Source organism: Colias croceus, chromosome 23, assembly GCF_905220415.1.
Source record: "Colias croceus chromosome 23, ilColCroc2.1".
NCBI classification, from domain to species: domain Eukaryota; kingdom Metazoa; phylum Arthropoda; class Insecta; order Lepidoptera; family Pieridae; genus Colias; species Colias croceus.
In genome coordinates, this window is record NC_059559.1 from 4,411,078 (window position 1) to 4,428,045 (window position 16,968).

Here is a 16,968-nt window from a genome sequence, read left to right on the forward strand (position 1 = left end):
CTTCAATGCACGATTTGCACTACACATTCAGAATTGGGCACACAACTATATCAACAATTATAAGAATGACATGTGAAAAATTATGGGAGGTGTTAATGTTTGAATGTTTTCCGGTAATCACTACAGAACTTTTAGAAGAAATCAGCCAAAAATTTTACAAGTACGCAAATTTTCCTCACTGTGTAGGAGCAATAGACGGCAAACTTATAAGAATAATTAAACCAGATAACAGTTCTTCAACTTACTACAATTATAAGGATATTTTTTCATTTGTGTTAATGGCCGTAGTTGATGCAGATTATTGCTTTGTTTTTGTAGACATTGGAGCCTCGGAAAGTAATTCTGATTCAACCATTTTTAAAAATACTACTTTTTGGAATGCACTTAATAGCAATTCTATCAAACTATCCAATGAAAAAATACTACCCGGATCTACTTTGCCACCTGTCCCATATGTATTCGTAGCCGATGAGGCATTTGGGCTGCATCAAAATATTATGAGACCTTATGGTGGTCAGTTTTTGAGTGTACAAACAAGTGATAACTGCGTTAAAAACAACCGACTTCAAACTTGCACTTGCAAAATTTACAAATACCTACAGATAAAAATGCTCATAAAATAAAAACTACTGGGCCTATCTGAATAAAATTTTTATGGGACCAATTCGACACCATCCCGCATCGAACAAAAAAAGAATCACGTAAATCGGTTCAGAAACCTCGGAGTAATCGGTGTACATACATAAAAAAAAAAAAAAATATACCGGCCGAATTGATAACCTCCTCCTTTTTTTTGAAGTCGGTTAAGAAAGGGTATTTAATTATCGCCTATCTAGAGCACGTAGATACGTATAATGTGCATTTGGCATTTTGTCAAACAAATGGCGAATTTTAAATGGTGCATTGGATGTATCACTACCTTTATCAATTGATATTGTGAAGGCATGTTGCATACTTCACAATTTTGTACGAAAACGAGACGGCCATCGCATTAGAGAAGAAGATTTCACTCATAATCTTCGTATACAAATACCTCCATCAATACGCAGTGGAAGACAAGCCAACAATATTAGAGATGTTTTTCAACAATATTTTATGAGCGACAGCGGAGCCTTAAGCTGGCAATTGAATCAAATTTAATAAAGTTAATAATTGTAACTGAAAAATAAATTTATAAAATACTTACCATATTTTTTTAATTTATCTTAAATTTTTGTTGTATTAAATTTTTAAAATCATCATTTTAAATACCGCAGATATTTTCCCATGCTTTGAGCGTCAAGTTCTTGTACTTATACTCTTCTAAGCCCTTATCCCATATAACTGGCCTTTCTTGAACCAAAGTAATTAGTAGATCGACTTCAATATCAATATCCATTTTGTTGACTAACGTGCACAAACGCGTCACTACGCAACGCGAGACAACAAGTCACTGCAAAATGGCGTCGGATTTCTGTTCCCCCCCGCCCTCCGCTGCTCACTGCGGTCGCCCGCCAACCGATCGCAGAGCGCGCGGGAGCAACCCGCCGCGGCTGCGGGACCGCGAACCGCGCCCGCCGGTAGTAGATGACCGCCGGTGCAGCGGGACCCGCAAACAACCGCACACGCCGCGGGCGTAAAACGCGTCGTGAAATGTGCTTTCATTTTTTACATAAATATCTGTATTCTACAAAGGCTGCGGGCCCGCAACCGCGGCGGGCGCGGGTGTAAAACGCTTCGTGAGTCCTTAGCCTGAATGTGGATGTGGACACGTGAACGCCGCGCGAAGGAGGCGCGAACCCTTTGTCGCGGGACAAAATACCGACTTTGATCGGAGAACAGGCGTGAACGCCCATGAACCCCGCGACAACCGTCAAAAATAATTATGTAATAATAAAACTATATCAAGAATATTGCGTATCTTTATTTTAATCCAACTTCCTTCACCTCTTGGGCTTTTATTGGTCATTCTCTTATATAGTTTTGACAGTGCATTTTCTTCATTAAATGACACTGCAGAAGCATCGCATCGCGTCTGATACGAATTTTTAAGGGAAAAATTTACTCTCTTCCCTCCTACGTATTTTGCAATAATGCTGTGATAGCGTTCTACAACGTTACTGTCCACGTCATGAAGTAAACTTCGAGCATGAACAGCAATACCTTGTATCGTTATACAAATTCTCTGCCACAGAGAACTTAGTACAAAATCTTTTGGAATATCCCCTTGTTTTAAAAGTCCCGTTTTATCACTTATAATACCACAAGAGCTTCAAAATTATCGGGTATTTTCCGATAGGTTCGTTGCAAACAAATGAAGGAGTCAATTTTTTAGTCAAGGCTAAAAAATCACGAGCGCGAAGCGCGAGTGATTTTTCCTGAAAAACTTGACGACTTTATTTGTTTTCAGGGAACCTTGAGGGAAATGCCAGATAATTTTGAAGCTCGTGTGGTATTCGGGAGATTATTTTTCCGTCCCAAATATCGGCCAATAATTTCACAATTGAATTAAACCTGTCAGTTTGACGTCAACGACCAGAGAAAATTTTCAAAAAATTATCAGTATAATAACCATGTAGGTTGTACCACGTGACGTCGAATGGTGCAAATGCATGCTATTGGTCGATATTTGGGTCGGAAAAATAATCACAGAAATATGTTTTGCATTTAGGGTGATTTCCAAAAGCGTGATGGTGTGCTTGCGAAATATCTTCAAATAAATATTGCTCTTCTGGGCAGGGATCATTTTTGTTCTTTTTTATTGATTTAGTTATACAAGATCTCATAGACAAGATTCGTGACGTCGCGTGTCCACGCAAAAATCATCCCGAACCAAATTAATAATTCGTTGCATGTTATGCTTCCCAAATCGATATCTCGACCGGAATTCCTCTTCGTCAAGAGGTACACCCTCTGTTTTATAATACATTTTTTTGACGCCTACGAATTCTAAAATTAAATAATTTAATAAAAAGGTTTGAATCAATAAAGTAATACATAAAAAGTACCTATGAGAGACATTTAAGCGGAATTTTAATGTAGTTATATACCTATAATACCTATAAAAAGAAAAATATACACGTGGAATACTCACTAGTAACTAGTTGATTGGCCATATCCGTTTGTCTATTATCGAGTAATTTTCTTCTCGACAACCTACATCTGTGTCGCTATGTCGCAACATTAATGATAGTTCCTCGTCAGCATCTTCGATGGGAAACCTAATCACTTTACTTTGCAAGGCATGACAGGCCATTCTGCAATCTGCATTGGGCTTGGAATTTTCACTCCTTGCTCATTTAAAGCTTTAATTCATTTGTCGCCATTTGCTTTCCTTTTCCTACCTTACAAAAATAACATGAGTTAATAAGATCTGACTAGAAAAGGAATAAAATCATTAGTATTTTATACGAATACCTTTATAAGCTACTTGTTTTTTTAAAACCGTTAATATAATCTAAATTTTTATCATATTTGTTAAATATAGATTACTAGCTTTCCGCCCGCGGCTTCGCTCGCGTTTTCAAAGAAAACCCCGTGACCGTACGATTTCCGGGATAAAACCTATCCTATGTCCATTCTCGGCTATCAAAATATCTCCATACCAAATTTCATGCAAATTGGTTCAGTAGTTTAGGCGTAATTGAGTAACAGACAGACAGACAGAGTTACTTTCGCATTTATAATATTAGTATGGATTAAAAATACTCTACTATAGTAATCTAGTTGAAAAAAATGAAAATGAAACAATTGATTGCACACATATCATAATACAAAATTTGTATTATGTTGCCCGAGGCCTCTTGACCTCTAAATCCGGCCCTGATACAAATGGTAGCCGTCTATTTTTATTTGCGAATCTGTTGATAATAATTTTAGAAACATCTGGGGTTATTTCTTGGTGTATGTTAAGGAGAGCTAAACCTGTGAGCCTTTCTTCCAACTTGTTCGCTCTTAACCAAGTTTTAACTCGTCTTAGTGTGGAAAACGATCTTTCGGAAGTGCACAACGTTCGAGTTGTCATTGTAACCCCCTCTAGCCCTCATTTGACAAAAAAACATTTCGAGATGATCCTGGCTGATTTTATAAACAGGAAAAAATCTTCTCTTTCAAAACATTTTATAATCAATGCGCTCGACAGATTTGACTTGTCACGCGCGGCGCGGTCGGCAGACTCCAAACTACGAAAACAATAACCGAATGCGAATACCGCTCCCTCACCAAGTGAGGTATTCGCCTCACCAATTGAATTCATCGCGTCTTTCGTTATCTTATTTACAATAAACAAATGATTTTTAAATTTTAAAAAGTTATCATGATATGCACGCTTTAAGACTTTTAAAAGCTGCCCACAGTGAAGAAGTTTGGCTTAGGCGCCAAAAAAGAAATGCGTCCAGACGGAGTTTGGAGACAATTGATGAAATGCCGGAACAGTTCTTTCGGGAGCGTTTTAGGTTCAAAAAACTTTAAGCGAGTTGCTGCAGCCTACGTAATGAAACAAAAATACCAATCCCTCAAACACGCCAAATAAGAGCAAGAATTCGACAAGAGTAAGTGTTTTTATAAATTTATTTACTTACTTTCAATGTTTTGAACAATTTTAATAAATAACTTAATCCTTTGCATTGAAGAAGGTCGCTGCTATTGTAGTCACAAACAATTCTATTACACCACATATTGATTATTCAACAATTATGTATACTCCATATGTATTAAAAGACAATTAAATACAAAATGTTTGTTTCTGTTCAATGAAACAAATCCAATTGAAAGTCTTTTGACAATAGTATCCCACCAAAAACATTTTCATGTAAAATGTTGCCAAGGCGAGCCCATATGACTCGCACTGTCAAAAAGTTATCAGATCTCATGTAGAGCCAAGCTTCTAACACTACACGCCCTAACTCTACAAGGCCTAACTTCACAAACTCTACACCTTAGTCAAAATAAAATAATTTGATTGATTTTAAAATTTGATTATAAAATGTGAATATAATTGCCAGAGGTAATAGGATGCATAGATTGCACTCACATATCTATTGTTAAACCCCACATAGATGAACAGAATTATTTTAACAGGAAAGGATACCATTCCTTAATTGTGCAAATGGTAAATAAATAAATAAATAAATAAATATCTTTATTTGCTTAAATGTGGTTTACAAGTTATTACAATAAGGAAAGTACATTTGTCAGTTACACTGGCATGCAAACATAGTTTTTACAGCTCCGCATAATCAGAAAAAAAATAATAATATAAACATTAATTATTATATTTTAGATCAATTGTCTATTAATTATTATACATGTCAATATTTTCATTTATCACCCAAAAAGTCCCTTACATTATAAAAATTTTTGCTTATAAGCCACATATAAAGTTTTGTCTTAAACTGTTTTGCGTCTGATTTCTTTAAATCGTCTGGAATCCATACTAATATTATAAATGCGAAAGTAACTCTGTCTGTCTGTTACTCAATCACGCCTAAACTACTGAGCCAATTTTCATGAAATTTGGTATGGAGATATTTTGATACCCGTAAAAGGACATAGGCTACTTTTATCCCGTGAAAATTACGCAATCCCGGAAATCCCACAAGAACGGGAACTATGCGGGTTTTCTTTGACTGTGCGGGCGAAGCCGCGGGCGGAAACCTAGTATTATTATATATTTTAACACACATAGCATGACAGTTTTTTGAGTACAAAGATGTTCTAGGCTTATGGTCAAGTATCAGTCTGTTGGGATGTCGCATATTACCGTACATTTCTTGAGCCGTGGTAAATAATTTTTGATTATTTTTAACAAATTTGCAAAATTCAAATATGTAAAGGCACGGCAAAGTTAATAATTTAAGTTTTATAAAAAGGGGTTTGCATGATTCAAAAGGTCCTACTCCACATATAGCTCGGATGCATTTTTTTTGTGATACAAAAGCTTTGTTTATATTTACTCCATTTCCCCATACTATAAGTCCATATCTTAAAAATGATACTACGTATGCGTGGTATGCCGATATTGCTGTCTTTATGTCAGTTATTTTACGAAGACGTCTGAGTACATATATATATATTGTTTCAATATGAGAAGTCCAATCTATACAGTATACATATTAGGGTGGAGTGATAATGTATGAAAGAATTTTTTTTTTGTTTTTTTCAAATGGCATAGCGACAGAAAGGTGCCTTTTAATGAGTGAATTCAGCATACAAAATATGGTTTACGTGTCTTGATGTTTTGAGGTGCCCCAACCCAACTGAAAATTTGAAAAATATGATTTTTTATCAAACTTTGATTTATTTTTTAATCACAGTATTTTTATGGCCTTCAAGTCTATTATATAACAAACTTCTTTGTAATACATTAAATAATAGCCTGATTAGTTGTTTTAACGTTTTTCATTGATGAAAATGATATTAAAGAGGAATGAAAATATCAGAAATAAGTAATTATTTAGTACTAGCTGCGCTTTGCGGTTTCACCCGCGTGGCTCCGCTCCTGTTAATCTAAGCGTAATGATATACAGCCCAAAACCTTCCTCGAGAAATTGGCTATCTAACACCGAAAGAATCTTTCAAATCGGACCAGTAGTTCTTAAGATTAGCGCGTTCAAACAAACAATATCTTCAGATTTATAATATTAGTATAGATAAGGCTGTTTTTTTTTCAAAATTAGGCATTGGCAGTCGTGATACTGATACTCTTGCCATTATGAAATCATTTTGTTAACTTTCTCAACAAACTGCACTTGAAGCTTCTGTCACCAATTTGATAATATGCCTTACGGCCTGGGTAAGGCATAGAAAATCTTTGATATTCTGAAACGTAGTCAAACCGCTTTTCACGATATCTTTTAAGGTTTTTTCTGATAAATTAGAAGTCTGAGGCTCAGTTTTCTCACACTCTTGCCACATAGTTAAGTCGGTATAATCTTTTGAGCAAGTACAAGAGAGTTAAAAAAAATGCATTTGCAACTTCAAATATCAAATAACCTTTGGTACTGAGTGACAAAATACTTCAGTTATCTTTTCTTGTTCATTGTTGTTCGTTTGTCGGTTTTGATAAGGATTTAATAAGCGTCTATATTAATTTGTCATGGTGTGTCGAATAAGTTGTAGTACTCTGTTAAAGCTAATCGTAGGAAGCGATGCTTTTCGCCACACATCAAACATTTCCGTAGCTAATCTTTCGGATAAATCATGAATTTTGTTATTTTATCAGGTTTAAATTTATATCTTATAAATAAGTAATAGTTTCTTAGCATCAGTATAAGTTGGTAATTGAGACACTGGGTACTTCTCTGGCAAACAAAATGCAGGACAACATGTCGTTTGTCGTATTTTGACTTGCAACATTTTACTGTAACAAAGCGAAATTATAGATAGAACTCACATCAAAAATATAAATTTTATGATCTTATTTGTGTTTACATGTAAAATGTAATTTAGGAATTTACTAACATTAAGGTTGTTTCCTTAACGGCACTGTTTAAAATCAATGTTTCCTACAATAAGAGTCGGCGCAAACGGGCCACCGACTAGAGCCACTGGTAGCCAGCGATAGCCACTTTTTTATATATTGAAATATTGTGTATTCTGTGTCTTCCCGTTGGCAACCAACGAGATAACACAGAATCTGATTTAGCGTTAATTTGTCAAAATTAAACTTTAATGATTTTCGACTAAATTTTTTGAATTTCTTAAAGTTCATGATGTTGGGGGCACCTCTAAATGTATCATCTGCAAAGTGTAATTTTGCATGTGTACTTATGAGTAATAATGACATCTTTCTACAGGTATGCCGAAACGAAAATGAAAAAAAAAATTTTTCACTCCACCCTAATACATATATTATAACTAGCTTACCGCCCGCGGCTTCGCCCGCTTTCTCTAAAACGATTTGAGATTTAAACTATCCTATCTCTCAAGTTGGATCGAACTGCACATGGTGTGCGAATTTTATTATAATCGGTTAAGTGGTTTAGGAGTCCATTGAGGACAAACATTGTGACACGAGATTTATATATATTAAGAAGATATATTTATTATATATTTCTTTGTATACATATTATTAGTTAGTAAGCATTGTTTTTAATCATGTTACATTAAAACAAAATAAAAAAGCAACTGTAAATAGAATATTTTTTATAACTTAAAATTATTGTTTTCAGATATGTGATGGTAATTTTATTAATGTCAATGCGAAATATGGTGGAGCCACGCATCATTCCTTCATATGGTCATCCAGTGAGGTGGAACCAAACATGACGAAAATGGTGAATTGACATTGTGTTCAGCACAATATTGCACTGGATGCTCAATTACCTCCCCCTAGTAATATGGCTGAGCAACAAGAGGATGGTGATGAACCGAGTGTGGGGGTTGGACCCATTTCCAACAACCAAGACAAGCTAATGAGTGGCAGAATAATGCTAAATAATTTAGTTAATAGATTATTTTAATAGGTTATTTTTGTTTATCTCTATGGTAATGGCGTGTAGTATGTAGCGTGAACTAGTTGTTCCCTGGTCCGACTAACTGGAACAGCAGCTGGCAATGGCAGCACTGCACACTCCCGATTCACTGGAGCATTATTTTATTGACAAATAAGTTTGCTAATTAACCATTGTTTAATGTTTAAAAAAAAAGTATGTAATTTTGGTTATAAAGACTGACATTTAGTTAATTGTTGAATTAAGTATATTATTATAAAAGCTAGAAGAGTGAATTACTTCCTAAATAAAGACTGATTAAAATTAAGTACATAAGTGCAGTATTACTTTTAAACCTACAGTGTTATTACTTTTAAAGTGTGTTGTGGGTAGTTTTAAAGTGTATTATTTTTAATTTATATGTAGTTGTATTACTTTTAAACCTATTCAGTGTGCCTGACCAAGTAGTTTTGTATAATATTTTTTCGCTCCTAAAACATTATTTTGTTTACCTAAACAGATTTAAATAATGAAACTGCATTAGTTACAGTATATATTAATCCTTTTAAAGTTTCTGAATACTGCTTGTATTTTAGTGCAGGTCATAGGTGAAAAAATTGATCATCGTTGCAGCCTCAACCTGTTTTTTATATTTTAAGTTTGTAATTTTTGTTATTGTATTTTTTGTTCGTATTTAAAAAGGTGTGTACTGAATTAATGGTGGTATAAACTACTTAAATAATTAAGGAATAAAAAAATAAACAATTATTATACATGTTTTATTTAATATTCTTAAAACTAAAACAAACACTTAAATACAACAACAAGTACATAATTATAAGTCCTATAAAATTTAAAGATTTTAAACTTAAATAAACGCTCAATAACACTTAAACATATAACACAGTAAATATTTTACATAAGCTCTATAAAAAAATATAAAGAAGGACGCAACTCCAGTTGCAGTTGTTCCATTTCTCTTTAATGGAGTAGTTCCTCACGTTCATGGAGGAGCTTTTCCCTTTTCCTTTCTCGCTCATGGAAGAGCTTCTCTTGCGTCTCCTCCAGTGCAAGGAGTCTCTGTTCAACTGCCAAAAATTCTGAAATATACAGCTAGGTTAACAAGATGCAAGTTCAAACTTACTTTCGTCCACTTATCTTGTGATTTATGTACTCCACCACCAACTGAATTAAGTAAGACTGTCAGCCTTGCCCATATTTGGTCGGCTTTTACTCGACCACTATACCTGTAGTAGGTAACACACACCAACGAAGCACTTGGTATTAATGATTTCATTGTTTATTATAAGAATATTGAAGTAAGTTTGGAATCAAAACTGTATTTTTTATAGTACCTTTCCATGAATTCTTTAGAGTAGAAAATTACTCCGGGCTGGCGCGCAGTCTCTCTATTTCTAAACTAGAAAAATAAGTACACATTTTAATAAATTTAATTTAAACCTTGAAGACATAATATATTTTTATGCATCATTGCAAATGCAAAATGAACATACCTTTATATATATTTTTATAATCTAAAGCAAAACCTGAATTTTTTAGTTCACTTCAATTAAGTAAATTCTTTGACTTTCTACTTTTTCGGCAGTTTTAATTGAATATTTTTCAACATTACTAATGTCATACTGAATGACAGTTCACAGTTTGACGTACCCTGACTGACGTTAGAATTCGAAGCCATAGACATTATCGTAAAGCCATTATTTAAGAGAAGAAGAAGAAGAAGACATTATCGTACGATCCAATAGAATAAGCGTTCGCAAAGTTGTAATCCACATGGCTACCTGTCGTATAGTTGTTCGTATTCGATAAGGCGTTAAAGTTTGTAGAAAGAGAAACGCTATGAAGCGTATGCCACTTGACTAGGCCTGCAGATCCTACTACTAAATTAAAATGACCAGATAAATATTCTTCACAACTTTTAAGAAATGTACTACAATTTTGAATATTAGCAGCACAGAAAGCTTTCTTATAGCCAGGCGCATTTGTACATCGACTATTTAAAATATCAACAGAGTCGTTGATCATTATTATAAATTTAACAGTTGCAGAGCATTCAAAACATATCTAATTTAAGTTTTTATTATTCTTTTAATTTTATTGCCCTTTTACTGTTGTTGTTATTGGATTTCGTGAAGTAAAACAATATAATCAAAATTTATTTCACCCCCCTCGAACTCAAACTTTAACTCAATCATTTATTTCGATATCTCCCACGTAAGTTGTTGTATCTCGAAAACAACAATTTTACAGGAGAGCGTTTTAAAGATTCAAATCAACCTAAAAACTGCATTTACTTACATATATTTATAAAATTTGGTACAAAAGTATTATTTATAGTATTCTTAACAATGCTGAAAGATAACTAGACAAAATACGTATTTCCTGAGATATGGTTCTTACAACACTTTACTGCGGAATAAAGGTTGCCCTAGTAGTTGCATCTCATACTTACAAACTTATTGGGCGGGATCAAGATTTATTCAGTTGTTGTATCTCATACATGTATACAATATTATACGGAATTCAGGTTACGTTCTGTTAGTTGTTGCGTATTTGTGTTAAAAATAAAAAAACACAAATATAGTAAAATTAATTTATTTTCACAACTTTTATTCATAATATATATTTCACTTTATAATTCACAGTATAGAATTTAATGTATTTTATAATATAGAATAGGGATTCGTCCCCTGCACCCCGCGCGGTGCTCCTCTCAGGCTAAGCCGGTAGATTAGATCCTCCGTAGCTTAGATGGTTATGCGACCATTAATGATAATCTTCTTTCTAGCTTATTCGTTTAATTTATCGAAACATTTCTTTCCGCAGCAACATGGCGGGCCCATCTTTCTACTTGGTTGTATTTTACCTTTTCTCGACAAATATTCTTTACGTAAAAATTTTCTCTTATTATCTATCCATTCATTTCAATGTCTTTTTCTTACATTACCTTTATCTTTCCTTGATTGACGGCGGCGGTTGGCAGTTGACGTGCTTGGACTCTATTATTTGAAATAATATTATTTGAATATTTCTAGGAGTCATTGCATTGGGGTAAGCACTGCTAAATCATATACTTATGGTTAACGGCCGCCCTGGACCAGTTCCGTCGGCCTCGTCAGGTATTCTGAGGTCCCTCTGTTCATGGTCGTCGGTGCACCGGCTGGTCGCGACTTTGACGCATCAGCTCGTTCCGCTGTCAGTTTTCGTATGTTTTGGTTTGATACGCTACTCAACTCGTTCACTTTAGGCTTCAGTGTAGCTCGGCGGAGAAGCGCACGCCGAGCTGGTCATCTTTTTGGGATTTCCCTTAGGATGGCCGTGTTTTTAACGAGGCCCCAGCTGCAGGTCGGCAACACAAGCCCGAGGTCGCATCACTTTGGCCGAAGCAGAGCCCCGCACCAAATTCGCAGGCTTTGATCCCTTGGGTTTGCCTGGGGGCCCAGCGCCTATAGCGTTAGTGGGGTGGATTGGTCCAGTAGCTTTTGGCACCGAAGAGGCATCAGTGTCGGTTTCTTTGCGCAAGTTTTTTTGTATATCTCCAACGTAAAGATTGGTTGTCACATAGAGTTAAGTTATCATGATATCATATTTTTTTGTTTGATTCAATGAAGAAACATCTAAATCATTTAGGATTGAATTTGCCGGACTTGCAATGCTTTGTAAAGAATCCTCTTCAATTTTAGAATCTAGTACGCTCATATTAGAACCAGAATCGACTTGACTTTTATTCTTGGACCACTTTCTTGTCATAGTCGTTGACGGCGGAGGAGAGCGCTGTAGTGGCATCTTGTTCTTACACAGTTTGTGCGTAATTGAAACTAAAAACACGACAGCACGACTGCGGCGAGGATGAAGGTTGTGGCGGCCAGCTTAGTTTTTGTTGTGTTTTTCTCGTGAAAAAGTTTATTTTTCTATTAGATACTGCATTTTTTTCGAAGTTAAAGTGCCATTACCAGAAAAGCCTACATGTACACATAAAAAAAAATTATCAGTGCCCCTCTCTCACAACGAGTGATTTGAATGCCTTTCATTCTCGTTATTATAAGAACAAAGATAACAGATCACAAGATGCTTTTATATTGAAACACATTAAAGGATCATATACTTCTAAGCGCCACCCGAGACAGGGTAATCGCAAAGGAAAAAATTAACCACAAAATATTACGTTTAACCCTTCATTGCATGATTTAAGATATTCTTGTGAAAAAAATCATAAGCATCCAGTTATAGCCCAAGGTTATGTAAAAAATAATAAAAAAAATATATGACATTTCTAAGTATTTATTTTTTAATTAAAAACATATGATGTATATTTACATCATTATGCAATCAGTATCAATGAGCCCAGTACAAAATATAATAATGAAAAAAAAATTAATTTTTATGGTAATTCCTAGGGATGTAACGATACATGATTTTACCGATACGATACCAATACCGATATTTGTAGTAATGTATCGGCGATACCGATACCGATACCGATATCGATGGCTTGGTAGAAAAATAAATAGTGAATTATGCATAAAAAGTTACCAACATTTAACAGAGACTCAACTGTTAATCGTATTCTTTTAAATAAAAATGCCAAATCAAAAAACAACAAAACCATTTCTTTTAGTATTATTATTTTACAAAGTCAGTACAACTTTAAGTAATACACATACAATCAGTACCTAATAAAAGTTTACTATTGGTAGAGTTTTTTCAGAAAACAAAGTGCGCACGCGCGGGCGGCTTCCCGCATCGTTCATTGGGCGCGGTTTTTCGAATTGTTTGATATCGGTATCGTTACATCCCTAGTAATTCCCAAAGCAGTTGTTATTTTTATTTAAACAAAGATTGACACCACACTTGCTGCAACTTATTGTAGAATATCCCTTACATTGTGGGTACTTACAACGCAGTGAGCCACCAACTATTGGCCAGTGATCTATTCCATCCCTTCTTATATCTTTTGGTGGAGCCACATGTGCTGGTCCCCTCTTCCTTTTTGCTTGGATTTCAGTTTCTAATAAACTGGTACTGGGACGACCTCTTTTTGTTTCTGTATCAGCTCCAATAGTGCACAAAACATGGGCTAATTCATTGCGAAAATTACCCATAGAAAGTATATATTTATTTGGTATATTTCTACTTGCTGCATTTTTCTTGTACACTATCCAAGAATTAATTACTGTCAAATCCAGGAGATGGAAGAAGATGCGCAAGTACCACTTTTTTGACCTGATGGGAATGTGGAACCTTCCTAAAAAACTATCCATAAGGTCCACACCCCCCATATGTTTGTTATATTCCTGGACAATTTTTGGACAACTAATTTCTACCTTTTCCTTTTTGGACTTGTCATACCTAGTGACACTAGACACTGGTGCTGCACCAACATAAGTTGATAAAAGAGTTACAATTTTGTTGTCCTTCCAGGTGACACAAGCCATATCAATCCCATCAAATGTTGATGTTCTTTCTTCATGACTGCCTCTTGGCACTGCCTTCTTCATAAACTCTTTTTTTCTGGCAATTTTGAGTTAGGGATCCTATTTTGCTGGACAGTGCCAACACACTGAATTCCTTGCTTGGCAAGAAAGTAAATTAGAGGCAGAGATGTATAAAAGTTATCAAAGTACACTATATAATTTTGATACCTTGGAACACCCCTCAGTAAACGAACAACTACATTCCCTGTAGCTCCTATGTCTGGTTCTCCTTCCAACCTCCCTTTATTTTCTTGTCCAGCATATAATTCAAATGTATGTGCAAAACCAGATAAATCACACAGTACATAAAATTTAAAACCCCATTTGTGGGGTTTATTTGGCAGGTACTGTTTAATAAAGTGTGCAACCTTTGTTGCACACATCTGCTCATCCACAGACAGCCTTTGTGCCATAGGTAGTGTAGAAAATCTTTTATTGAGGTGTTCAATAACTGGACGAATCTTAAATAATCGGTCATGCTCTGCATGGCCAACAGGCTTATGAAGATCATTGTTATGAAAATGTAAACCAAGTTTGAGTCTTTCAAACTTGTTTACTGGCATAACACATGAAACAGGGCCATAACCATAAGCAGGATGCCAATATAATCTGGTATTTTGGAATCTTTGCACTGACATAAACAGCAATATTCCAAAAAACCTTTGGATATCTAATGCTGTATATATTATTTTATTATTAGCATCTTTTTGCATCAAATATAAATTGGTTTCTTCTACAATTTTGTTCATAAAATCATCATCAAAAAAATATTTAAAACATTGGTAAGGAGATTCTAGTTTAGCTATTTCAGGAGGAAAAGCTGAGCTACCTAAGAATCTAATTTTATCTTCATCAAACTCCATATTCTTCTTCTTCCAGACAAGTTTCCTCTTATCCAAAAAGAAATCTAAAATATTACCACCAGGAGAATTATTTTGATTTTCTGCTTCTTCCTGTGGTTCTTCAACAAGAGGAGGGTCTTCTTCATTATCTTGGTGATCATATTCATCGTCATTTTCATCCGCTAACAGATGTAGAAGTTCATCTCTAGTATATTGTAAATTTGATGGATCTTCATCCTCAGAGTGGTGGCTGTAAACGATAGCTTCTTTCAGTCCGTCAGCTTTCAGTCCGTCTTCTGACAACCAACCATCTTCCAGCTGAGCTAGATATCGTTCTATGTCTTTGTCTACCAAGTTAGTCTAGAACAACAACAAAAAAACATATAAACTGTAAACTTTTATGAACTGAAATTTTTCCATAGGTACATCAGGTATGACGGTACTGCATAATGATGTAAATTTACGTCATACCAAATCAACTTTATTTTGGATATATTTTCCATATTTTCTTTACAATTACTAACAGATAATAAATAACTCACCTTATTTCTACTCATTGTGAAATTTTTCAAAGATTGCCGTCTATTATATACCACAAATTATTATTTTGTTTATACCGGTACAACAAATGTATCACCGTTTGCAGGTTACCAAGATAACATTGACATTTGACATTGACGTTTATTTTTTTCTCAAAATATTTACGTTCCATTTTATCCATAGATACTTAAAGAAATTACCAGGAGCAAAAACGTCAACATGGCATACCGATTTCTATGCTTTTTTTACCTGTGAACGGCTTGATGGAAATTTCCAAAAAAATCAAGATGCAATGAAGGGTTAAGGCCGTTCGTCGAAGAATTTTTTTTGTCAAAAACATTCTTAAATATACTTAAATATATTATTATACTTAAATATGCTTGATATCAAAAGGTAAGAATTAAAAAAAAAATTGAAAGGAGGCCTTATGGCAGAAGATAACCGAGGCGGAGACCGTAAAACTCACAAATATTTAGGAAAGAGAACAGCAGTAAGCAGATGAATTGATAAAAAAAAACTGAAATGTTCTGAGCCTCATCACTGAAATGTTCAGTCGAGGAAGTAGCGCTAGCTGCTTGAATTCAGTATCAACAAGTTAGTTACATTTTACAATGACCAAGCAGAAGAGCAACTAAGAGTTCAAAGAAGTTACTTCAGGACTGTTTTCAACACTAATTTTAATTTGGGATTCGGCACGCCTCGGACAGACGTATGCTCAGTTTGCTTACAAAATACAGAGAAGATCAAGGTCCATAAAAAAAGTGCAAAAGCGTTTTTCAGTTATTTAAAAGGTGAATCCCCAAATGTTCACATATTTTCATTCGACAGTCAAAAGAACATGCCACTCCTTAAAATTCCCGATCAAAGCACATATTATTCAGAGCAGTTATATCTTTACAATTTCACAGCAGTAGCAGGCTCTTCAAAAAATTTCCGAAAGACTCTAACTTGGTATCCTCAGTCATATATCATCGTTTAAATTCAACATCGTTTCCGGATGAAATTGATACTGTAAAATTAACGGCTGATGGCTGCGCTGGTCAAAATAAAAATACCACAGTAGTAGGAATGTGCCTTAAGTACACACATTTTAGAGTTAACTCCTTCAATGCCATCCAAAAACACTGAATTGCTACATTTATGTCCAGAGTTGATAGAGTTGACAAGTGTAGAAATAAAATTGTACGCAGTTTGGCTGACAGAATGATTACTAGTAGTTTATATAAAGCTTGGATTTCAATTGTAATATAATGTAATAAGCACTGTAATAATCAATGGTTATTTTTGTTAATTATTTTTTTTTCGTATTATAATTATATACATAACTCTTAAATTATGGGACTGTAAATTGTTCTGAAATAAAGAAAATTTATTTATTTATTTAAGTAGCTGTCAGAAGCCCCACAGCATATTAAGAACATTGAAATTACATTTCCTGTTCTGGGCCACTCTTTTCTCTTTGAATTGAAAAAGAGTTTCGCAAAAGAGACACAATATTAGAGCTGAATGGTTACTCCAATATTATAAGAAAATACTCAAGTTTTAACCGAACCTCAATCACTTAGGACGACGACTGCTGCAAGCTTACTTCGAATTGCGACGTTTTCGAGATGATAGCAATTTTTGTTCTCCATCAAGGTCTACAGCTCTTGGTTCAAATACGCGGCAATAGTTGAATGA

The 16,968-nt window shown here is 34.7% G+C and overlaps 1 protein-coding gene across 1 annotated transcript; it reads right to left on the reverse strand.

Annotated features, from left to right (window-relative positions):
- Positions 1-11,506: 11,506 nt before the first annotated feature.
- LOC123702488 (piggyBac transposable element-derived protein 3-like) lies at positions 11,507-14,987 on the reverse strand. Its single transcript, XM_045650265.1, has 2 exons — positions 13,239-14,987; positions 11,507-12,825 (listed from the first exon to the last, which is right to left on the reverse strand). The coding sequence occupies exons 1-2, from the start codon at positions 13,928-13,930 to the stop codon at positions 12,807-12,809; spliced, it is 711 nt and encodes a 236-aa protein (XP_045506221.1). The 5' UTR covers positions 13,931-14,987; the 3' UTR covers positions 11,507-12,806.
- Positions 14,988-16,968: the final 1,981 nt, after the last annotated feature.